Source organism: Lepidochelys olivacea, assembly GCF_965140295.1.
Source record: "Lepidochelys olivacea isolate rLepOli2 genome assembly, chromosome: 4".
NCBI lineage: Eukaryota > Metazoa > Chordata > Testudines > Cheloniidae > Lepidochelys > Lepidochelys olivacea.
In genome coordinates, this window is record NC_140414.1 from 128,374,538 (window position 1) to 128,400,559 (window position 26,022).

Consider the following 26,022-nt stretch of genomic DNA (forward strand, 5'->3'; position numbering starts at 1 on the left):
CTAGGCTGAAGGCAGGACTAGGAGCTGACTGATCAGGAGGATACCCCAAGAACTAGATAGGGGTTCACTTTAGGCACGGGGTTCTACCCATCCTATTCTCACAACAGTCACAGACTCTCCTCCCCACACGTACTATCCATGTGGTTCAGTAGACAGGGCAGCAGGCTAGGTTCTATTCCCAGCTATGCCACTGACTCACTCTGCCACCTTTGACAAGTCATCCCCAATCTTAGTGCCTTGGTTTTCCTACATGTAAAATGGGGATAATGACGCTTACCCACTTTTGTGAAGCGCTTCGCGATCTATGGATGAAAGGTGCTGAGTACTGTTGTTATTGCTGTATCCCAGGAAGTTAGTGGATTCTCAGGTGACAGATACCTCAAAACTGACCAACTTCCTAAGGATTACCTTGATCTAAAGTATTACTACGTATTTAAAATATTAAAATATTTAAAATTTCCTCTGCATCAGAGGTGCACACTAAGCCCAAAAACTGCCTACTCATCACTAAAATCCACAGGGAAAGCACTAAAGAACCAATTCTTATAACTATTCTTCCCTTCTCCTTGACTAGATTTTCTCACCTTTAAAATGTCAGGAAATTTAACAGCATCTGATCTTTGCTTCTCATATAAGTATTCTGCTGTGTTCTTCAATAAATTACCATCTAGCTATCAGACAACTCCTCATCTATACCTGCATTTGATAATTTCCCTAAGGTCCTAGCAGAATTAGCCAGAAAGTAATTCAAGAGAAATGTAAAAGGAAGCCAGAGAGAGAACTCACCATAGCTCTACTTATGGCGTGGCTCCAAAACACTGCTGGGGAACAAATCTGTGTTCAGGTGATATTGCTTGTCTGCTGTGTGATTATTACCACTTATTTAGAAAAATCCAATACACTACCAAAGTGAAACCAAATCATCGCTGATTATAGAATGTTCCTTATTCAGTCTCACATCAACTTAGACATCACTCGGACGTTACTTCTGTTTGTACAAGATGGAGCTTTGTAAGTAGCCCTAGTTTAGAGGCTACCAGACTATGAGCTTAGTGGTTCTGTTCCACCACATCTAAATGATGAACAGGGTAACTAATGGTTGCAAGCTCCAATTGCTGCATAAATAAAAAATTGACAGCTAGAGTTCCAGAATCACCCCTAAAATGTGCCAAGTCAACACCTAGATTTAAACACACCCAAATTTGAGGAAAGTTTAGATCTGGATAGAAACTTTGTGGTATAGGCCCAACTCTGATGTAGCTGTAGAAAGCAGCAGTCTTTCCTTCCTGAAATGTGACTTTTACAGTGTAGTCCCCAAACCTCCACTCTACACAGGAATACAGGCATTGGCACCCTGACACCAGGACTGTCTGGCTATGTAGACTCCCTCCTCAGGCCCTACGCTACCAGCACTCCCAGCTATGACTCCCAGACACCACTGACTTCCTGAGGAAACTACAATCCATCGGTGATCTTCCTGAAAACACCATCCTGGCCACTATGGATGTAGAAGCCCTCTATACCAACATTCCACTCAAAGATGGACTATAGGCCATCAGGAGCAGTATCCCCGATAATCTCATGGCAAACCTGGTGGCTGAACTTTGTGACTTTGTCCTCACCCATAACTATTTCACATTTGGGGACAATGTATACCTTCAAATCAGCGGCACTGCTATGGGTACCCGCATGGCCCCACAGCATGCCAACATTTTTATTGCTGACTTAGAACAATGCTTCCTCAGCTCTCGTCCCCTAATGCCCCTACTCTACTTGCGCTACACTGATGACATCTTCATCATCTGGACCCATGGAAAAGAAGCCCTTGAGGAATTCCACCAGGATTTCAACAATTTCCAACCCACCATCAATCCCAGCCTGGACCAGTCCACACAAGAGATCCACTTCCTGGACACTACGGTGCTAATAAGCGATGGTCACATAAACACCACCCTATACCGGCAACCTACTGACCGCTATTCCTATCTACATGCCTCCAGCTAGACCATACCACACGATCCATTGTCTACAGCCAAACTCTACGATATAACCGCATTTGCTCCAACCCCTCAGACAGAGACAAACGCCTACAAGATCTCTGTCAAGCGTTCTTACATCTACAGTACCCACCTGCTGAAGTGAAGAAACAGATTGACAGAGCCAGAAGAGTACCCAGAAGTTACCTACTACAGGACAGGCACAACAAAGAAAATAACAGAATGCCACTAGCCATCACCTTTAGCCCCCAACTAAAACCTCTCCAATGCATCATCAAGGATCTACTACCTATCCGGAAGGACGACCCATCGCTCTCACAAATCTTGGGAAACAGGCCAGTCCTTGCCTACAGACAGCCCCCCAACCTGAAGCAAATACACACCAGCAACCACACACCACACAACAGAACCACTAACCCAGGAACCTATCCTTGCAACAAAGCCCGTTGCCAACTGTGTCCACATATCTATTCAGGGGACACCATCATAGGGCCTAATCACATCAGCCACACTATCAGAGGCTCGTTCACCTGCACATCTATCAATGTGATATATGCCATCATGTGCCAGCAATGCCCCTCTGCCATGTACATTGGCCAAACTGGACAGTCTCTACGTAAAAGAATAAATGGACACAAATCAGATGTCAAGAATTATAACATTCAAAAACCAGTTGGAGAACATTTCAGTCTGTTCGGTCACTCTATTACAGACCTAAAAGTGGCAATTCTTCAACAAAAAACTTCAAAAACAGACTCTAGCGAGAGACTGCTGAATTGGAATTAATTTGCAAATTGGATACAATTAACTTAGGCTTGAATAAAGACTGGGAGTGGATGTGTCATTACACAAAGTAAAACTATTTCCCCATGGTTATTTCCCCCCTTTCCTCCCCTGCTACTGTTCCTCAGATTTCCTGCTGGAAATAGCCCATCTTGATTATCACTACAAAAGGTTTTCCCCTCCCCCGCTCGCCTGCTGGTAATAGCTCACCTTACCTGATCACTCTTGTTACAGTGTGTATGGTAACACCCATTGTTTCATGTTCTCTGTGTATATAAATCTCCCCACAGTATTTTCCACTGCATGCATCTGATGAAGTAAGTTGTAGCTCACGAAAGCTTATGCTCAAATAAATTGGTTAGTCTCTAAGGTGTCACAAATACTCCTTTTCTTTTTGCGAATACAGACTAACACGGCTGTTACTCTGAAATCTCTCATTTCCCTCAGTTTTATAGTTGGCTCCCTTAATTCCACTGGATCCTCTAACCCTGCCTCTCTTGCCTCTCTCTCCCACCATCATCTGACTAGCTCCCTCTGTATCTACTCCCTCTGCAGAACACTTCTGGAGGAAACTCTCCACTTCAAGTTCACCCACTCCTCATTCTGTTCTGCCATCTTCCTTGAAAAATAGCTCCAGTCCTCCTCCCTAATGGTATCCCATACCTACAACCACCAATGCTCATTTGCCACCTTTTACTGCCCCCTCAAGTCCTTAACCACCATCCTTAAATTCATAGATTCCAAGGCCAGAAGGGACCCCGGTGATCATGTAGTTTGACCTCCTGCATAACACAGGCCATACTACCTCCCCCTCAGCCCAGGAGCTCGTTGACTTCAAGGAGAAAATTGTCAGGTTCTCTTGTAAGTTTCCTCCATCCCCTCCTAATATCCTTTTCTCCTTTACCTCAGTCAGACTCAGGTATCTTGCTCACTGTCTATTTCCAAACCGCCCACCCCTCCCCGTTTTGCCCCATGGCATACAAACACATTTTACTGTCCCCATCGTCAAAGAACCAAACCTCAAACAACTACTGTCCCATTTCCCTGGTTTCCTTCACATCTAAACTGAATGGACTGTGTACACCCACTACCTTAACTCCCTCTCCTCTAAATCCCTCCTGAATTGCCTCCTGTCTTGCTTCTGCACTCCACTGAAACTGTTCTCCCCAAGGTCTCCAAAGAGCTCTTCCTGACCAAGTTTTACGTACTCCATTCTGTCCTTTCAATAAGCCCTGTCCTTGCTCTGCCAACTGTGCCAACCTTCATGCCTCTCCAGTTCTTTCCCCAACTCCTATCTCCATGCCTTCCACACTGCCCCCTATGCCTGAAACAACTTCTCTATCCTGATACAGCAGGTTCCCCCTACACCTCATTCAGCTCACTTCTACCACACATACACACCCCATGCACACAAACTTATACTACATGTTTTCCCCACCCCAACACTGCATTAGAATGAAATCAGGAAAACAAAACAAACCCTGCCAAGCTTGCACCCTCCTCCACAATTCTCAGTGCATCTAGAGTTATCTGCATCTGTCTTTTAGACCATAAGCTTCTGAGGCAAGGGTGTCTTTGTATAGTGACACGCCCATCGTCAACACTTAACAGGTGATAAATTATACATAAATAATAATGATCATCAGTAATAATAAATGTATGTCCTAATGCTTTACCAAACACTAAAAGCCAATTACCCTGGATTATCCCCATATAATAAATTGTCGGCCACTACAACGCATTTCAGAGCTACAGATCTGAAAATGAAGGACATAGTAGATTAAAGTTAAACGTACAGGTGAGAATGGCATCTTTACTATGAGATTCTCCCATTACATGTATTTGAGAGGGGATGTTCAGCAGCACTGCTCATTATCTAGTCTATCAGACAGAACTGGGAGTGGGTATTAATTCCTGGGTTCTAATCATGGCTCTAACACTCATAGTTTTTGTCCTCCCTGAGCACAAGGATTTGTCATGAATCCATGTGCTATAGACACAATTAAAAGCTAAAGTTGACAAACCTCTGACTTGGATAGCTAGGACTAGAGCCCTGGCCCCTCAGCCCCACAAAACACAAGCCTTTAATACCTGAGCCAAAGAAGATAGTAGAAGCACGTTGCAGTTATTACCTTACCCTCTCTGTGGCACACCTCTAGTGGGCAGTACACACACATTACACACTGCATGTGACAGCTGACCTGGAGCACACAAGGAAGTGAAGGCTGTTGGCTCCAAGGCCAGTGACAATCTGGACCCTTTCAACTAAGGGTTTTGTTTGCATTCTTTCCAAAAGAGAAGAATGTGACAAGACAAAGGTTACCTTCCCCCAAACTGTAGCGAATCCGTACATCCCATGCATACATAGTTTCCTTGTTGTCAAATCCCAGCATCACGACTTGAGATAGACAGATGATAGCAAGTGTGTGATTTAAGCCCTCATAGGAGAGCCCAGGATCCAGGCCACAGATGTCTTCTAAGGTCACACTGCTCCTCTCCTTATGTCCTTTGGCTCGCTCAGATTTATCCTTGTACACCAACATGACTAAACAATCTGAAAGAAGCAGAGCTGTCAGAGAACCTGACGCGTAACGGAACACAATTCTCAGTACTCGACTTGAGAAAACACATTTGCCAACTGTGCCATAGGCTGGCTCAATTCAGTTTTCACTCCGTGGAAACTACTAAAAAAAATTGTAAAAAGTGAATATTTTCCAGGCTGTTTTTAAGGTGACTTAAGACAGACAGAGAAGAATATTTCTTGCAGATGACTGTCTCTCTCCAGAATTCTGCCCTTCAGCTTAATTTCCTGTCAAAACTATGCTTAAATCGTGATTTTTAAAGTTATAATCTTACTTTTAGAACGATAAACAAGATCAAGGGTAAAGAATCTCTTCTGGATAATGCCAATAATGGATCAGGTAGAGAATCACTTAAAGCTATGCCCTCTCATTTTTACCTAGCATTCACACTCATATTTCCTTTCTTAGAATTCACTGTGTTCTGAAGTGCAGGATTTGATGTAGGGCCCAAATCCTGCAATTCCCTGTGTGCAAATGGACTGCTGAGCCTGGGCAGAGCCCCACTGACTTCAGGGGGCACCATGCAGGCACATCAGCTCACTCTTGCACAAGAAGTTGCAGGCTTTGGGCTTAAATTGTATAAGTCAACATTTGATGCTTTATGTTCAATTTCTTTTTATTCATGGTGTCTGTGTGAGCCCCCGTAGGATGTGTCCAGGACTTGTATTATTTGTTTAAGATTTGACATTTGTGTTTTTATTTTGATGCTATTATACTGTTGGTGCTCTTTTGATAACAGTAATTGTTACACTTTTTACATTATGTTTTAAAATCTAGTCTCACTGTAAGTTCCATCATTATGACGCTCTTCCTTATCTCAGGCTTATGCGGGTGCAACAGACTGTACACCCCTGTATTCACCCCTTGCACACTACTGTAATAATCTTTGTACAAAGTATGCCTTGTGGGGTATCATTTGAAAACTTAATTTGCTGGTCATTATGGTCCTGGTAAAATACATCTAGCAACATTGTATGTAAATTACAAAATTCCACTTTATGGTATTACTAAAACATATTCCAAGTCTGGGTAGTGGTCAAACCAGTTCCTCAGAGACAAAAGGCAAGCTGATGCCTCAGGCCAGGTGATAACAAGGTCAATGGGCCATTACTTACTAAATGGTCATTCTTTGGCAGGAAAGGGGGCATGAGCGAAAAATGTTCCCATCCACACAAACTTTTTGTCTCCTGAATCTCAGCTGCAGATGCTTCTCAAAGGAGGAAGAGAACTATAAAAAGAAAGGGGAAGACATCCAAAGAGCACCCCTCTCTCTGTCCATTGAGTCACTGCACCAGAAGGAACAAAGGAAGTAGCTGTTAAACAGCAGAAGGGGTCCTGGCCTAACAAGTTTGGCCAGTAAGACTGTTGAGAGCATGTGGCGCGGAAAACATTTACTTCGAATATAACATTGCTTGTTAAATGAGACATGAGTTGTGTTTTATCTTTGTTTTGCTTGTAAGTGTTTCTGATTTGTATGCCTCATTAATTGTAGTCACTTAAAATTCATCTCTTTGTTGTTTTATCTAAACCAGAGTGTTTGCATTGAAGAGTTTGGGAAACTCCACTTGGGATAACAGGATTTGTTCACATCATTTCTATTAATAAAATGATGGTCTATTAATAAAATGATGAGCATGTCCAGGAGAGGACTGGGCAATACAAGACGTACATTTCTGGGGAAATATCTGGGACTGGGAGTTTGCTGCAGTATACTTCAGGCTGGTAAAAACCTGGGCGCAACTGGCAGTAAAGTGCATGTAAAAAAAAAAAGGAATACTTGTGGCACCTTAGAGACTAACCAATTTATTTGAGCATAAGCTTTCGTGAGCTACAGCTCACTTCATCAGATGCATTCAGTGGAAAATACAGTGAGGAGATTTATATACACACAGAACATGAAAAAATGGGTGTTTATCATGCACACTGTAAGGAGAGTGATCACTTAAGATGAGCTATTGCCAGCACGAAGGGGGGGAGAAAACCCTTTGTAGTGATAATCAAGGTGGGCCATTTCCAGCAGTTAGCAAGAACGTCTGAGGAACAGTGGGGAGGGGAGGGAAATAAACAAGGGGAAATAATTTTACTTTGTGTAATGACACATCCACTCCCAGTCTTTATTCAAGCCTAAGTTAATTGTATCCAATTTGCAAATTTTAATTCCAATTCAGCAGTCTCTCGCTAGAGTCTGTTTTTGAAGTCTTTTTGTTGAAGAATAGCCACTATTAGGTCAGAAATCGAGTGACCAGAGAGATTGAAGTGTTCTCCAACTGGTTTTGAATGTTATAATTCTTGACATCTGATTTGTGTCCATTTATTCTTTTACGTAGAGAAAGTCCAGTTTGACCAATGTACATGGCAGAGGGGCATTGCTGGCACATGATGGCATATATCACATTGATAGATGTGCAGGTGAACGAGCCTCTGATAGTGTGGCTGATGTGATTAGGCCCTATGATGGTGTCCCCTGAATAGATATGTGGACACAGTTGGCAACGGGCTTTGTTGCAAGGATAGGTTCCTGGGTTAGTGGCTCTGTTGTGTGGTTGCTGGTGAGTATTTGCTTCAGGTTGGGGGGCTGTCTGTAGGCAAGGACTGGCCTGTTTCCCAAGATTTGTGAGAGTGATGGGTCGTCCTTCAGGATAGGTAGTAGATCCTTGATGATGTGTTGGAGAGGTTTTAGTTGGGGGCTGAAGGTGATGGCTAGTGGTGTTCTGTTATTTTCTTTGTTGGGCCTGTCCTGTAGTAGGTAACTTCTGGGTACTCTTCTGGCTCTGTCAATCTGTTTCTTCACTTCAGTAGGTGGGTACTGTAGTTGTAAGAACGCTTGATAGAGATCTTGTAGGTGTTTGTCTCTGTCTGAGGGGTTGGAGCAAATGCGGTTGTATCGCAGAGCTTGGCTGTAGACAATGGATCGTGTGGTATGGTCTAGGTGAAAGCTGGAGGCATGTAGATAGGAATAGCGGTCAGTAGGTTGCCGGTTTAGGGTGGTGTTTATGTGACCATCGCTTATTAGCACCGTAGTGTCCAGGAAGTGGATCTCTTGTGTGGACTGGTCCAGGCTGAGATTGATGGTGGGATGGAAATTGTTGAAATCCTGGTGGAATTCCTCAAGGGCTTCTTTTACATGGGTCCAGATGATGAAGATGTCATCAGTGTAGCGCAAGTAGAGTAGGGGCATTAGGGGACGAGAGCTGAGGAAGCGTTGTTCTAAGTCAGCAATAAAAATGTTGGCATACTGTGGGGCCATGCGGGTACCCATAGCAGTGCTGCTGATTTGAAGGTATACATTGTCCCCAAATGTAAAATAGTTATGGGTAAGGACAAAGTCACAAAGTTCAGCCACCAGGTTTGCCGTGACATTATCGGGGATAGCGTTCCTGACGGCTTGTAGTCCATCTTTGTGTGGAATGTTGGTGTAGAGGGCTTCTACATCCATAGTGGCCAGGATGGTGTTATTAGGAAGATCACCGATGGATTGAAGTTTCCTCAGGAAGTCAGTGGTGTCTCGAAGATAGCTGGGAGTGCTGGTAGAGTAGGGCCTGAGGAGGGAGTCTACATAGCCAGACAATCCTGCTGTCAGGGTGACAATGCCTGAGATGATGGGGCGCCCAGGATTTCCAGGTTTATGGATCTTGGGTAGCAGATAGTATACCCCAGGTCGGGGTTCCAGGGATGTGTCTGTGCAGATTTGTTCTTGTGCTTTTTCAGGGAGTTTCTTGAGCAAATGCTGTAGTTTCTTTTGGTAACCCTCAGTGGGATCGGAGGGTAATGGCTTGTAGAAAGTGGTGCTGGAGAGCTGCCGAGCAGCCTCTTGTTCATATTCTGACCTATTCATGATGACAACAGCACCTCCTTTGTCAGCCTTTTTGATTATGATGTCAGAGTTGTTTCTGAGGCTGTGGATGGCATTGTGTTCTGCACGGCTGAGGTTATGGGGCAAGTGATGCTGCTTTTCCACAATTTCATCCCGTGCACGTCGGCGGAAGCACTCTATGTAGAAGTCCAGTCTGTTGTTCACTCTCCTTACAGTGTGCATGATAAACACCCATTTTTTTGTGTTCCGTGTGTATATAAATCTCCTCACTGTATTTTCCAGTGAATGCATCCGATGAAGTGAGCGGTAGCTCACGAAAGCTTAGGCTCAAATAAATTGGTTAGTCTCTAAGGTGCCACAAGTCCTCCTTTTCTTTTTGCGAAGACAGATTAACACGGCTGCTACTCTGAAAAGTGCATGTAAGTCATTCCCAGCTATTGATGAGCAGTCCAGAAGTGCAGGCAACACCAGAAAGCAGTGTAAAAGACACCACAGGTTAGAGAGCACAGGTGATAGAGCTACTCACCAGTCTAGATTATACCCTGGGTATGGCAATGGCATAGCGTCAGGACAATGGGATGGCCAGCTATGACTGGAGCCGGAACAGGCACAAGCAGGGTCAGGAGCACTGCAGCAGAGCTACCAGGCAGCAGGGAGTATCCCTGACAATTTAGTGACATTGAGTGTCTGCTTTCATTAGGAGCCTAGCTAGCTATCTTGGGGTCACCTGATTAGACTCCTGCTTGTGGATTCGCTGGATCCCTAGGACTCCCAAGTAATTACCTCAGATGACTCATCAGACTCAGGCTCATGATGACTCATCACACAAAGGCATCAACTCCTTGCAGGGCTAACCACTGCTGTAATTTATAATGTGCAAGTGGGCAGTTACACCTGCTTGCAGCCCCACGGACATCAAGGGGGCTTTTTATAGGCACATCAGCCCATCTATGCATTGTAAAGTGCAGGTCCAGGGCCTAACTCAACTGAATTTCATGACCCTAGGATTAACACACATTAACGTACGCATTTTGTATGCATTATAGACATGCATATGGTTTTCCATGTGCTTCATGTCATAGCCAGCAATTTCCTTAATTTCCTAAAATTAAGGTATTAAATATTAAAAGAGCTAGTGTTGACATCAGTAGTAAAAGTACTGTTGTCTCATATTAAGTCATCTTTGTGATACTCTAAATTTAATGAAAAACATGTTTTTAACTTGATACTGTAAAAATCCCTACAACATTCCTTATCTATGTTACAAATAACACCACTGTTGTCAACTCCATGCAGTCAAAATTCATGAATTAGGCCTCCAATCATGAGATTTTAAATATAATAAATGTGGGATTATTTTTGTTTGCTTTCTGGTTTCTGAAATGTTAGGCTTCACTTGAATAACACTTCCAAGCTTTTTCTCCACAACCATGAAATATACTTTAAAAAAGAAAAAGAAAATGAAAAAGAAGAGAAAGAATGAGTTGTTTTAGAGTAGCAGCCATGTTAGTCTGTATTCGCAAAAAGAAAAGGAGTACTTGTGGCACCTTAGAGACTAACAAATTTATTTGAGCATAAGCTTTCATGAGCTACAGCTCACTTCATCGGATGCATTTGTTAGTCTCTAAGGTGCCACAAGTACTCCTTTATTAAAGAATGAGTTGTAATCATATGATTCCAGGACCTAAGGGTTCAAGAAAAACACCCAATATGATCAATCTCACAATAAAAACCAAAAGTGAGCAAGACTGTAACACCATAGTTGATGAAAATGAAAAGGATTCTTTTTTTAAAAAAATTTACTTTTCCCTACTTATGAGATTCAATTTGTCACTCCCCCGTTTCTCAGACTAAATTTCCATTGACTTCATTAGGAACGTTGCCTGAGTGAGGGCTGCAAGGTTAGGACCATATCATTCATTTATTATTTGCATTTATTTCAGTTTGGACAGTGAAAACGGATGAGCCAGTAGTAACCATTTTGTTCATGGTCAGCGTCACTCTTTTTGAGTTCTAGCAGAACACTGCAATGTTTGAATTATAAACACTTCAGGGGGATATTTCTTTGTTTAAAAAAAATCTAGTGGATCTTCTTAATATCATAGAAACATTTGTTTTGGTTTTAAATTTTGTAAATTCTTCAGGTTTACAAAATGTAAAATTGGCAGCAGTTTGTCCCAACACTCTCTGGGGTGGAAATGGAAACAAACCCCAATCCTGCAATCCGATTCTCCTGGGCAGACTCCTAAACCTGCATGCAGTCCTGTTGACCCCCATAAGACACTAGTTCCAGGGTTAAAAGTGTCCAGGATTTGTCTGTGCTATCAGATTGCAAGATGGGGGCCACTGTTATTAAGAAGTATTATAGTTGCCATGTTGTCAACTTCCATTATTTTAATCATAATTCTTGTGGTATTTGGAGACAGCTCATGAAGACAATGACTATGTGAGACACTCAGCTTTTTTTCTTAAGTACATTTCTACCTAGAGCTGGCGGGACACACAAACACACACACACACACACTATTGTCCCAACCTGTGAAAAATTTTGAGATTTTAAAAAGTTTCCCATTGTGCAAAGAAACAAAAGCAAGATCTTTCTCAGATTTTTGTGAAGCACGAGAGAGAGAGAGAGGGTATGTCTACACTGCATCGGGGCAAGAGCCTCCCCATCTGGTTCCACAGACTCATGCTAGCAGGTCTCACACTACCATGCTAAAATAGCTGGGCAGATGTTGCGGCCTGGACAGGAGCTCAGACTCTGAAGCTGGGCAGGGCCTCCAGATCCTGAGCTGAAAATGCCATCATGACTAAACAGAGTAAAAGAGACAGTGAGAGACAAAAAGACATCTTTTAAAATTGGAAGTCAAAGCCTTCTGGGGAAAACAGAAAGGAGAATAAATTCTGGCAAGTCAAATGCAGAAGGATAATTAAGCAGCCCAAAAAGAAATTTGAAGAACAATTAGCAAAAGACACAAAATGTAACACCAAAAAAATGGTAAGTACATGAGAAGCAGGAAGCCCCACAAGCAATCAGTGGGGCTACTGAATGATCAAGTTGCTAAAGCAGCACTCAAGGAAGACAAGGTTGTTACAGAGAAGCTAAATGAATTCTTTGCATCAGATTCCCACACCTCCCTCAGCCATTCTTTTCAGGTGACAAATTGAGGACCTGTCCCAGGTTGAGTTGTCAACAGAGGACATTTGGGAACAAACTGATAAAGTGAACAGCAATAAATCACCAGGACCACAGAATCATAGACTATCAGGGTTAGAAGGGACCTCAGGAGGTCATCTAGTCCAACCCTCTGCTCGAAGCAGGACCAATCCCCATCCCAGCCAGGGATTTGTCAAGCCTGACCTTAAAAACTTCAAAGGAAGGAGATTCCACCACCTCCCTAGGTAACGCATTCCAGTGTTTCACCACCCTCCTATGAAAAAGTTTTTCCTAATATCCAACCTGAACCTCCCCCACTGCAACTTGAGACCATTACTCCTCGTTCTCTCATCTGCTACCACTGAGAACAGTCTAGATCCATCCTCTTTGGAACCCCCTTTCAGGTAGTTGAAAGCAGCTATCAAATCCCCCCTCATTCTTCTCTTTCGCAGACTAAACAATCCCAGTTCCCTCAGCCTCTCCTCATAAGTCATTTGCTCCAGCCTTCTGATCATTTTTGTTGCCCTCCACTGGACGCTTTCCAATTTTTCCACATCCTTCTTCTAGTGTGGGGCCCAAAACTGGACACAGTACTCCAGATGAGGCCTCACCAATGTCGAATACAGGGGAACGATCACGTCCCTCGATCTGCTGGCAATGCCCCTACTTATGCATCCCAAAATGCCATTGGCCTTCTTGGCAACAAGGGCACACTGTTGACTCATATCCAGCTTCTCGTCCACTGTAATCCCTAGGTCCTTTTCTGCAGAACTACTGCCTAGCCATTCGGTCCCTAGTCTGTAGCAGTGCACGGGATTCTTCCGTCCTAAGTGCAGGACTCTGCACTTGTCCTTCTTGAACCTCATCACATTTCTTTTGGCCCAATCCTCTAATTTGTCAAGGGTCCTCAGTATCCTATCCCTAGCCTCCAGCATATCTATCTCTCCTCCCAGTTTAGTGTCATCTGCAAACTTGCTGAGGGTGCAATCCACACCATCCTCCAGATCATTAATGAAGATATTGAACAAAACCAGTCCCAGGACCGACCCTTGGGGCACTTGATACCGGCTGCCAACTAGACATGGAGCCATTGATCACTACATGTTGAGCCCGACAATCTAGTCAGTTTTCTATCCACCTTCTAGTCCATTCATCTAGCCCATAGTTCTTTAACTTGCTGGCAAGAATACTGTGGGAGACCATTGCAAAAGCTTTGCTAAAGTCAAGGAACAACACGTCCACTGCTTTCCCCTCATCAACAGAGCCAGTTATCTCATCATAGAAGGCAATTAGATTAGCCAAGCATGACTTGCCCTTGGTGAATCCATGCTGACTGTTCCTGATCACTTTCCTCTACTCTCAGTGCTTCAGAATTTAGGACCTGCTTCATGATATTTCCAGGGACTGAGGTGAGGCTGACTGGCCTGTAGTTCCCAGGATCCTCCTTCCTCCCTTTCTTAAAGATGGGCACAACATTAGCCTTTTTCCAGTCATCCGGGACCTCCCCCGATCACCATGAGTTTTCAAAGATAATGGCCAATGGCTCTGCAATCACATCCACCAACTCCTTTAGCACTCTCGAATGCAGCGCATCCGGCCCCATGGACTTGTGCTCATCCAGCGTTTCTAAATAGTCCCGAACCACTTCTTTCTTCACAGAGGGCTGGTCGCCTCCTCCCCATGCTGTGCTGCCCAGTGCAGCAGTCTGGGAGCTGACCCTCTTCGTGAAGATAGAGGCAAAAAAAGCATTGAGTAATTAGCTTTTTCCACATCGTCTGTCAACTAGGTTGCCTACCCCATTCAGTAAGGGGCCCACACTTTCCTTGACTTTCTTCGTGTTGCTAACATACCTGAAACATCTCTTGCTAGCTGCAACTCCAGGTGTGATTTGGCCTTCCTGATTTCACTCCTGCATGCCCGAGCAATATTTTTATACTCTTCCCTGGTCATTTGTCCAATCTTCCACTTCTTGTAAGCTTCTTTTTTGTGATTAAGATCAGCAAGAATTTCACTGTTAAACCAAGCTGGTCGCCTGCCATGTTTACTATTCTTTCTACACATCGGGATGGTTTGTCCCTGTAACCTCAATAAGGGTTCTTTAAATTACAGCCAAGCTCTCCTGGACTCCTTTCCCCCTCATGTTATTCTCCCAGGGGATCCTGCCCATCAGTTCCCTGAGGTTGTCAAAGTCTGCTTTTCTGAAGTCCAGGGTCCGTATTCTGCTGCTCTCCTTTCTTCCCTGTTTCAGGATTCTGAACTCGACCATCTCATGGTCGCTGCCTCCCAGGTTCCCATGCACTTTTGCTTTCCCAACTAATTCTTCCCGGTTTGTGAGCAGCAGGTCAAGAAGAGCTCTGCCCCTAGTTGGTTCCTCCAGCACTTGCACCAGGAAATTTTCCCCTTCATTTTCCAAAAACTTCCTGGATTGTCTGTGCACCGCTGTATTGCTCTCCCAGCAGATATCCCATAAGAACCAGGGCCTGCGATCTAGTAACTTCCATTAGTTGCCGGAAGAAAGCCTCGTCCACCTCATCCCCCTGATCCGGTGGTCTATAGCAGACTCTCACCATGACATCACCCTTGTTGCTCACGCTTCTAAACTTAATCCAGAGACACTCAGGTTTTTCTGCAGTTTCATACCAGAGCTCTGAGCAGTCATACTGCTCTCTTACATACAATGCAACTCCCTCAACTTTTCTGCCCTGCCTGTCCTTCCTGAACAGTTTATATCCATCCATGACAGTACTCCAGTCATGTGAGGTATCCCACCAAGTCTCTGTTATTCCAATCACATCATAATTCCTTGACTGTGCCAGGACTTCCAGTTCTCCCTGCTTGTTTCCCAGGCTTCTTGCATTTGTTTATAGGCACTTGAGATAACTTGCTGTTTGTCCTGCTTTCTTAGTATGAGGGAGGAGCCTCCCCTTTTGCGCTCTCCTGCTTGTGCTTCCTCCCGGTATCCCACATCCCCACTTACCTCTGGGCTTTGGTCTCCTTCCCCCGGTGAACTTAGTTTAAAGCCCTCCTCACTAGGTTAGCCAGCCTGCTTGCAAAGATGCTCTTCTCTCTCTTTGTTAGGTGGAGCCCATCTCTGCCAAGCACTCCTCCTTCTTGGAACACCATCCCATGATCAAAGAATCCAAAGCCTTCACTCCAACACCATCTGTGTAGCCATTCGTTGACTTCCACAATTCGACAGTATTTACGCAGGCCTTTTCCTTCCACAGGGAGGATGGACGAGAACACCACTTGCACCTCAAACTCCTTTATCCTTCTTCCCAGAGCCACGTAGCCTGCAGTGATCTGCTCAAGGTCATTCTTGGCAGCGTCATTGGTGCCCATCTGGAGAAGCAGGAAGGGATAGCGATCCGAGGGCTTGATGAGTCTCGGCAGTCTCTCTGTCACATCGTGAATCGTGAATACCATTGTGACCAGACGGTATTCAGCCAAGAGTTCTGCAGTTTCATATTTGAGTTCCTTCAGAACTTCTAACTATGACATGTAACTTATCACTTAAATCAGCCTCTGTACCAGATGACTAGAGGATAGCTAATGTAACGCCAATTTTTTAAAAATCCTCCAGAGGCTATACTGGCAATTACAGGCCAGTAAGCCTTAACTTCAATACCAGGCAAATTGGTTGAAACAAATAGTGAAGAACAGCATGATAAGAGACATAGATGAACACAGTATGTTGGGGAAGAGTCAACACTGCTCTAGTAAAGGAAATCATGCCTCACCAACATACTAGAATTCTTTGAGGGGTTCATAAATATGTGAACCAGCGTGGTCCATTTGATGGAGTGTACTTGGACTTTCAGAAAGCCTTTGGCAAGGTCCCTCACCAAAGCTCTAAAGTAAGCAGTCATGGGACAAGGAAGGAAGGTTCTCTCATGGATCCATAACTGATTAAAAGATAGGAATAAAGGGTCAGTTTTCACAGTGGAGAGAGGTGAATAGTGGAGTCACCCAAGGATCTGTACTAGGACCTGTGCTGTTCAACATAGTCAAAAATGATCTGGAAAAAATGATAAACAGTGAGGGGGCAAGGTTTGCAAACAATAATAAGTTACTAAAGATAGTTAACTTCAAAGCAGACTGTGAAGAGTTACAAAGGGATTTCACAAAACTGGGCGAGTGGGCAACAAAATGGCAGTTGAAATTCAATATTGAAAAGTGCAAAGTAATGCACACTGGAAAACATAATCCCAACTATACATACAAAATGATAGGGTCTAAATTAGCTGTTACCACTAAAGAAAGAGATCTTGGAGTCACCATAGATAGTTTGCTCATCCGCTCAGTGTGCGCTGGCAATCAAAAAAAGCTAACGGAACGTTAGGTACCATTTGGAAAGGGATTGATAATAAGACAGCAAATATCATAGTGCCACCATATAAATCCACTGTAAGCCCACACCCTGAATACCGTGTGTAGGTCTCGTCATCCTATCTCAGAAAAGATATTAGAATTGGCAGAGAAGGCAACAAAAATGATATGGAGTATGAAACAGCTTCCACATAAGCAGAGATTAAGAAGACAAACCGTTCAGCTTGGAAAAGGGACAACTGAGGGGAGATAAGATAGAGGTTTATAAAATCATGAATGGTGTGGAGAAAGTGAACAAGTGTTTTTTTTACCCCTTCATATAACACACAAAACGGGGTCCCCAATATAATTAATAGGCAGGAAGTTTAAAATAAATAAAGGAAGTACTTCTTCACACAACACACAGTCAACCTGGAACTCATTGCCAGGGGATGTTGTGAAGGCCAAAAGTGTAATTGGGTTAAAAAAAAATTAGATAAGTTCATGGAGGATAGGTCCATCAATGACTATTAGCCAAAATCAGCAGGGATGTAATCCCATGCTCTGGGTGTCCCTAAACCTCTGATTGCTAGAAGCTGGGACTGGACGACAGGGGTAGGTAGATCATTCTATAAATTGTCCTGTTCTGTTCACCACCTCTGAAGCACCTGGCACTGGTCACTGTCGGAAGACAGGATACCGGACTAGATTTACATTGGTCTGACCTCGTATGGCTGTTCTTATGTTCATTAGAACATATCGAACCATAAATGAAATTCTTACAGTAGTTGACAGCTTAGTCAAATACGAAACAGTGTGGTCTACAGTGCCAAATTGTAAATCTCAGCTCAGGTTTCCTAGCTGAACGCTTCACAGTAGCTACTATTGCATAATCATTGTGTGTCCCACCTTTGGTTTTCAATGTTTGGTTTTGTGACCTTTTGTTTTAACCTCTTCCTAAAGATGTTTTAATAGACAACATCTATACAACAAAATGAAACATCACAATATCAGGGTTTCACTGGGGGAGTGCATTTCACAAAAGTATCAGGACCCACAAGGAAGATTAGTGCAATTTACCACCTCCTTTCTCCTTGATACAGAAATGCACCCCAGCCCCATCTACAGGGTGCAGATTCCCTTCCCAGCATGCTGTGCTGTCTCTTAAGGGAAATAAATGGATAATCTCAAGCAGGGATCTTTAGCTTTAACTTCCATAGCTCACACTTACTTCCAAGCGAAACAACAGGAGCTGCATGTGCTCGTTTTTTATGAATGTTAGGTGTGGCGCTCTGACGCCTGGCAAGTTGCCGTTATAGGGCTCAGTTGGGCAAAGAATGGGCGTCCCTCCAAAGAGGTGAAAAACAGCTGAAAAAACTGCATTGTACATTAACTAACAGAAAGCCTCACAGACATTTTGGATTGCATTCTTGCACCTGTTAGCAGAAACAGCTGCAAACGCAAAGTTGAAGAGCTTTACCGTAGAACTGTTTAAAGAAATGAAAACTAAAAACACATCAAAGCAAGAGCACCCTGGTTTATGGGCATTCAACAATCATGGTTGATTTTAAATAATAAAAATAATACATTTTAAAGTGTAGAATAAGCATTCATGTTTTATTGATCTGCCACTTTCTGAAGAATCTAGTTTCCTACTTTGAGTACCTAAAGTCAGGAATCTAAATTCATATTCGGAAGCCTGAACATTAGCTTTATGAACAACAGACTTTGGGTGCTAAATAGAGACGTAATCAGCATGTAAATATTAATAAAAACAAGAATTTAGATTACTTAAACAATGATACATGTACCTAACTTTAGGCATGCTCATGTGAAAAACGGACCCTAAAGAAGATAAGATATAAACTAAAGTCCAAAGCCAACCAATAGTTCATAGTGATTCCAAAATCAGCTTTCAGGTGATGCAGGCTCACATACATATGCACAAGACAAAAACATGACTTTGCAGTCCATGTGACACTGAAAAATATTTCCAGACTTGAAAATATAACAACACAGTTCTGTGGGAGCCTTCAACTACATGATTTTCAAACTGCCCCAATAAGTTCACTAACAATTCAGGAACCACCCCTTCCACCAGGGGAAAAAGGCCACCTCGGAAGTGGTCAGATATTACAAGAGAGGAGGCCCAGATCAGATGGATCGAACAACCCAGCTGCTGTTGAACAGGGAACAGCTCCAACCCGAGTTGGAGCCAAGGGGGTAGCAAGCAGCCCCGAACAGATGAGATGTGGGAACTTGAAAAGAGAGAGTCCCGCGCCGCTGCACCAGCTTGGAGCCGGCAGTGACCCCCAAGAGGTTAAAGCCAGCCAGCCAGCCAGCCCTCCAGGGGAGGAACCACGAAGCCCGCCAGGTCCCCGCGCTAGCCCGTTGCCTTTCCCCTTCTCTCTTTCAGTTACACTTTGGGGCGCCCTCCATATCCTCTCTTGCTATTTCTAGCTGCTGGGCGCCCTGCCAAGTGACTGGCTGCTAGAAAAGGAGGGAAGAAGGAGAAACCAGCCCAGCCCCGTGTCTGGGGCGCGGGGAGAGTTTAATCTCCACACACCCGGCCCCCGGCGGGGCGCGCTCCCAGGTCTGGCTCTTCTGCCAGGAGCCCGGGGGAGGGGGATCTGTCTCCCCAGAGGAGCTGCCCACTCCCCCGCCCACAGCCCGCGGCGGCACCTACCTGCTACCGGGGAGGGTTTGCGCAGCACCAGCCACCTATTCTTCCACTGCGGAGAAACAAGGAGACATCAGCGTTAGCCCGCGGCCAGCTCTCCCCTCCCCCGCCAGCCAAGCAGCCCCCGGGGCTCGGCGCCCTGCCGGGGTGGGGAGAGAGGGGGCAGTCCCTGGGGGTGGGGGGTAGGGGTAGGGCCCCCCCTGCAAAGCGGGAAGGCTGCAAAGCGGGGACCTTTTTTCCATCTCTCAATTTGACATGACCCTCCACCACCACGGAATCCGTCATCTTCAGTCATGATTCCGGAGCCAGACAGCTGCTCCCGGCGCGGCGCGGCGCGGCGCGGCGCTCGCTCGCTCCCGGGGCCGGGGCCGCGGGGTCACTTTCAAAATAGCTTTATTAGCTCGCCGCTGCACGCGGACAGCCCGGGGGCCGGGGGGGGGCGCCAGCCGCAGCCCCGCGCTCCCTGCGGCGGCACGGCCGAGCCAGTGCACACCCCCCCCCCGCGCACCCCCTCTTGCTTCAGGGGGGCTGGCCGCGCTCTGGCCCGGCCGGACTCAAGGGCTCGGACCGGTGCTTAGACACGTTTTGAAAGATCCCCCTTGTCCCGAGCATCAGGGGGTGGCCGTGTTAGCCTGTTCCCACGAAAACAAGGAGGCGGCCGGTGGCACCTTTAAGACTAACAGATTTTCGTGGGTAAAAAAAAAAACAAACCACTTTTTTCACCTCTGAAGAAGTGGGGTGGGGAGGGGGGTTACCCACAAAAGCTTATGCCCAAATAAATCTGCTAGTCTTAAAGGTGCCACCGGCCTCCTTTCCCTTAGCGCAGGGGTGGCCGGCCTGTGGCTTCGGAACCACATGTGGCCCTTCAGACGTTAACATGCGGCTCCCTGCATAGGCACCGACTCCGGGGCTGAGCGTCAGGCGCCAACTTTCCAATGTGCCAGGGGGGCACTCACTGCTCAACCCCTGGCTCTGCCCCCACTCCACCCCTTCCTGCCCCCTCCTCTGAGCCAGCCATGCCCTCGCTCCTCCCCCTTCCCCAGAGTTTCCTGCACACCACAAAACAGCTGATCGGGAGGGAGGGGAGGTGCTGATCGGTGGGTAGGAGGCCCTGGGAACGGAGCGGTGTGGGGGAATGCTGACGTATTACTGTGGCTCTTTCGCAATGTACATTGGTAAATTCTGGCTCCTTCTCAGGCTCAGGTTGGCCACCCCTGCCCTAGCGTTGTGAGCAGGGGGCAAATACGCAGCTTGCCACAGCCCTGAACTTTGGGAGAGGTGCTTGGCTGTTTAATGGGCCAGGGTGAAACACTAGATTGCCACCTACCCTAAGGCAAGTTAACCGCTGATCCATGGGATGAAGCGGTGCACCGGTCCCAACACCCCACAGGAACCCTGAGAACTGGGTTTGGATCTTGAGCTAACCCAGCGTTGAGCTCTGGGCATCGCATCAAGCACTTGCATAGTCCCGTGAAAGGCCAGCGGGAGTCCTCATGTGTTCAGCATTGTGCACAGGCATAATGGGCTGGGCTGGGCTGGGTCAAAACCAGGGCGCTGAACTCTGCCGTGGAGAGTCATCGCTACTTTTCATAGCCAGGAAGATCAGCCTAACGGACAAGAATCAGGATTAAGACATAAATACTTACTTCGTTATCCTAATGAGCGTGAGCAATGCTCCCTACTGCCACTCTAGCTCCATCCCCTTAGATTAGAACTTGGGCACGTTCATTATGTTAGAAACCGAAACGTTTTGTGCTTCATCTCAACCCAGAGGTGAATTTTCCCAGTAAGTCTGAGCAAACTAGCTACGCCGTGCCATTGAGGTACAGGCACTACATAATTGCTGTACATGTTTATTATTTATACTGGAGCAGATTTCCCAAGGCACAAAAGGCAGTTGAGCACCAGCTCCCATTTAAAACGAAGGGGAGTTAAGCAGTTGTGTCTCCGAACTCCCTCACAGTGCCCAACAGTGTGTTAGGTACCTTAAATTCAGACTAAGACAGGTCTGCCCCTGGAAGAGTTTACAGTGTCAAACCTCCCTCTTGCAATCCAGTGCAAAGATCCATTATAATCAGTGGGGCACTGCACAGGTGCAAGGATCCACAGCTCATCGAGATCCGTTGCAGGACAGAGGGCAATATGAACAAAAGGTAAATTCAGAATAGGTAAATTATACCAAACAAAGAGAAGCTCTCCTCTCCCTTGAAGGAATATACAGCCCAGTGTGCTATAGCTTGACTCCTTACAAGAGGAATTATCTGCCACCAGATTAGTGGAAAACAATAAACACAGAATCATAGAATATCAGGGTTGGAAGGGACCTCAGGAGGTCATCTAGTCCAACCCCCTGCTCAAAGCAGGACCAATCCCCAACTAAATCATCCCAGCCAGGGCTTTGTCAAGCCTGACCTTAAAACTTCAAAGGAATTAGATTCCACCACCTCCCTAGGTAACGCATTCCAGTGCTTCACCACACTCCTGTCAAGGTTCCTTCCCCACTCTGAACTCTAGGGTACAGATGTGGGGACCTGCATGAAAACCTCCTAAGCTTACTTTTACCAGCTTAGGTTAAAACTTCCCCAAGGTACAAATTAATTTTATCCTTTGTCCTTGGAATATCCACTGCCACCACCAAACTCTAACTGAGTTTACAGGGAAACATAGTTTGGACACGTCTTTCCCCCCCAAAATCCTCCCAACCCTTGCACCCCACTTCCTGGGAAAGGTTTGGTAAAAATCCTCACCAATTTGCATAGGTGACCACAGACCCAAACCCTTGGATCTGAGAACAATGAAAAAGCATTCAGTTTTCTTACAAGAAGACTTTTAATAGAAATAGAAGTAAACAAAAGTAAAGGAATCACCTCTGTAAAATCAGGATGGTAGATACCTTACAGGGTAATTAGATTCAAAACATAGAGAATCCCTCTAGGCAAAACCTTAAGTTACAAAAAAGACACACAGACAGAGATAGTCATTCTACTCAGCACAATTCTTTTCTCAGCCATTTAAAGAAATCATAATCTAACACATACCTAGCTAGATTACTTACTAAAAGTTCTAAGACTCCATTCCTGGTCTATCCCCGGCAAAAGCAGCATATAGACAGACACAGACCCTTTGTTTCTCTCCCTCCTCCCAGCTTTTGAAAGTATCTTGTCTCCTCATTGGTCATTTTGGTCAGGTGCCAGCAAGGTTACCTTTAGCTTCTTAACCCTTTACAGGTGAGAGGATTTTTCCTCTGGCCAGGAGGGATTTTAAAGGGGTTTACCCTTCCCTTTATATTTATGACACCTCCTATGAAAAAGTTTTTCCTAATATCCAACCTAAACCTCCCCCACTGCAACTTGAGACCATACTCCTCGTTCTGTCATCTGCTACCACTGAGAACAGTCTAGATCCATCCTCTTTGGAACTCCATTTCAGGTAGTTGAAAGCAGCTATCAAATCCCCCCTCATTCTTCTCTTCCGCAGACTAAACAATCCCAGTTCCCTCAGCCTCTCCTCATAAGTCATGTGCTCCAGACCCCTGATCATTTTTGTTGCCCTCCGCTGGATGTTTTTCAATTTTTCCACATCCTTCTTCTAGTGTGGGGCCCAAAACTGGACACAGTACTCCAGATGAGGCCTCACCAATGTCGAAAAGAGGGGAACAATCACGTCCCTCGATCTGCTGGCAATGCCCCAACTTATACAGCCCAAAATGCCATTGGCCTTCTTGGCAACAAGGGCACACTGTTGACTCATATCCAGCTTCTCGTCCACTGTAACCCCTAGGTCCTTTTCTGCAGAACTGCTGCCGAGCCATTTGGTCCCTAGTCTGTAGCAGTGCATGGGATTCTTCCGTCCTAAGTGCAGGACTCTGCACTTATCCTTGTTGAACCTCATCAGATTTCTTTTGGCCCAATCCTCTAATTTGTCTAGGGCCCTCTGTATCCTATCCCTACCCTCCAGAGTATCTACCTCTCCTTCCAGTTTAATGTCATCTGCAAACTTGCTGAGGATGCAATCCACGCCATTCTCCAGATCATTAATGAAGATATTGAACAAAACCAGTCCCAGGACCGACCCTTGGGGCACTCCACTTGATACCGGCTGCCAACAAGACATGGAGCCATTGATCACTACCCGTTGATCCCGACAATCTAGCCAGCTTTCTATCCACCTTATAGTCCATTCATCTAGCCCATAGTTCTTTAACTTGCTGGCAAGAATACTGTGGGAGACCATTGCAAAAGCTTTGCTAAAGTCAAGGAACAACATGTCCACTGCTTTCCCCTCATCAACAGAGCCAGTATCTCATCATAGAAGGCAATTAGATTAGTCAGGCATGACTTGCCCTTGGTGAATCCATGCTGACTGTTCCTGATCACTTTCCTCTCCTCTAAGTGCTTCAGAATTGGTTCCTTGAGGACCTGCTCCATGATTTTTCCAGGGACCGAGGTGAGGCTGACTGGCCTGTAGTTCCCCGGATCCTCCTCCTTCCCTTTTTTAAAGATGGGCACAACATTAGCCTTTTTCCAGTCATCCGGGACCTCCCCCGATCGCCGTGAGTTTTCAAAGATAATGGCCAATGGCTCTGCAATCACATACACCAACTCCTTCAGCACTCTCGAATGCAGCGCATCCGGCCCCATGGACTTGTGCTCATCCAACTTTTCTAAATAGTCCCGAACCACTTCTTTCTTCACAGAGGGCTGGTCACCTCCTCCCCATGCTGTGCTGCCCAGTGCAGCAGTCTGGGAGCTGACCCTCTTCGTGAAGATAGAGGCAAAAAAAGCATTGAGTAATTAGCTTTTTCCACATCGTCTGTCAACTAGGTTGCCTACCCCATTCAGTAAGGGGCCCACACTTTCCTTGACTTTCTTCTCGTTGCTAACATACCTGAAGAAACCCTTCTTGTTACTCTTAACATCTCTTGCTAGCTGCAACTCCAGGTGTGATTTGGCCTTCCTGATTTCACTCCTGCATGCCCGAGCAATATTTTTATACTCTTCCCTAGTCATTTGTCCAATCTTCCACTTCTTGTAAGCTTCTTTTTTGTGTTTAAGATCAGCAAGGATTTCACTGTTAAGCCAAGCTGGTCACTTGCCATATTTACAATTCTTTCTACACATCGGGATGGTTTGTCCCCATAACCTCAATAAGGATTCTTTAAAATACAGCCAGCTCTCCTGGAATCCTTTTCCCCCTCATGATATTCTCCCAGGGGATCCTGCCCATCAGTTCCCTGAGGGAGTCAAAGTCTGCTTTTCTGAAGTCCAGGGTCCGTATTCTGCTGCTCTCCTTTCTTCCTTGTGTCAGGATCCTGAACTCGACCATCTCATGGTCACTGCCTCCCAGGTTCCCATCCACTTTTGCTTCCCTTACTAATTCTTCCCGGTTTGTGAGCAGCAGGTCAAGAAGTTGGTTCCTCCAGCACTTGCACCAGGAAATTGTCCCCTATACTTTCCATCACCCTTGTAGCTCACACTTCTAAACTTAATCCAGAGACTCTCAGGTTTTTCTGCAGTTTCATACCGGAGCTCTGAGCAGTCATACTGCTCTCTTACATACAATGCAACTCCCTCACATTTCTGCCCTGCCTGTCCTTCCTGAACAGTTTATATCCATCCATGACAGTACTCCAGTCATGTGAGTTATCCCACCAAGTCTCTGTTATTCCAATCACATCATAATTCCTTGACTGTGCCAGGACTTCCAGTTCTCCCTGCTTGTTTCCCAGGCTTCTTCCATTTGTGTATGGGCACTTAAGATAACTCGCTGATCTTCCCTCTTTCTCAGTATGAGGCAGGAGCCCTCCCCTTTTGCGCTCTCCTGCTTGTGCTTCCTCCCAGTATCCCACATCCCCACTTACCTCTGGGCTTTGGTCTCCTTCCCCCAGTGAACCTAGTTTAAAGCCCTCCTCACTAGGTTAGCCAGCCTGCTTGCGAAGATGCTCTTCCCTCTCTTTGTTAGGTGGAGCCCATCTCTGCCTAGCACTCCTCCTTCTTGGAACACCATCCCATGATCAAAGAATCCAAAGCCTTCTCTCCGATACCACCTGCATAGCCATTCATTAACTTCCACAATTCGACGGTCTCTACCCCGGCCTTTTCCTTTCACGGGGCGGATGGACGAGAACACCACTTGCACCTCAAACTCCTTTATCCTTCTTCCCAGAGCCACGTAGTCTGCAGTGATCTGCTCAAGGTCATTCTTGGCAGTGTCATTGGTGCCCACGTGGAGAAGCAGGAAGGGGTAGCAATCCGAGGGCTTGATGAGTCTCGGCAGTCTCTCTGTCACATCATGAATCCTAGCTCCTGGCAAGCAGCAGACTTCTTGGTTTTCCCGGTCGTGGCAGCAGATAGATGACTCAGTCCCCCTGAGAAGAGAGTCCCCGACCACCACCACCCGCCTCCTTCTCTTGAGCATGGTGGTCGTGGAACCCCTATCCCTAGGACAGTGCATTCCATCTCATGCCTTTCAAACTTCCCTCCATTATAAGATAATGCAAAATTTCTAAACTAGGAGGAGTGGTAGATTCGCTGGAGGGCAGGGATAGGATACAGAGGGACCTAGACAAATTGGAGGATTGGGCCAAAAGAAATCGGATGAGGTTCAATAAGGATAAGTGCAGGGTCCTGCACTTAGGACGGAAGAACCCAATGCACCGCTACAGACTAGGGACCGAATGGCTAGGCAGCAGTTCTGCGGAA

General features: G+C 45.6%; 1 protein-coding gene across 1 annotated transcript in view; it reads right to left on the reverse strand.

The window, feature by feature from the left end:
* DOK7 (docking protein 7) overlaps nt 1–19,632 on the reverse strand; it is a gene marked incomplete at its 3' end in the record, with an annotated part of 107,982 nt that extends 88,350 nt beyond the window's left edge. Inside the window, exons 1-3 of the mRNA XM_084625317.1 lie at nt 19,553–19,632; nt 19,328–19,373; nt 5,104–5,334 (exon numbers count right to left, since the gene is read on the reverse strand). Of these exons, the coding sequence (XP_084481443.1) occupies nt 5,104–5,334; nt 19,328–19,373; nt 19,553–19,606 (331 nt within the window). The 5' untranslated portion in view covers nt 19,607–19,632. The remainder of the gene's footprint in view (nt 1–5,103; nt 5,335–19,327; nt 19,374–19,552) is intronic.
* Nucleotides 19,633–26,022: the final 6,390 nt, after the last annotated feature.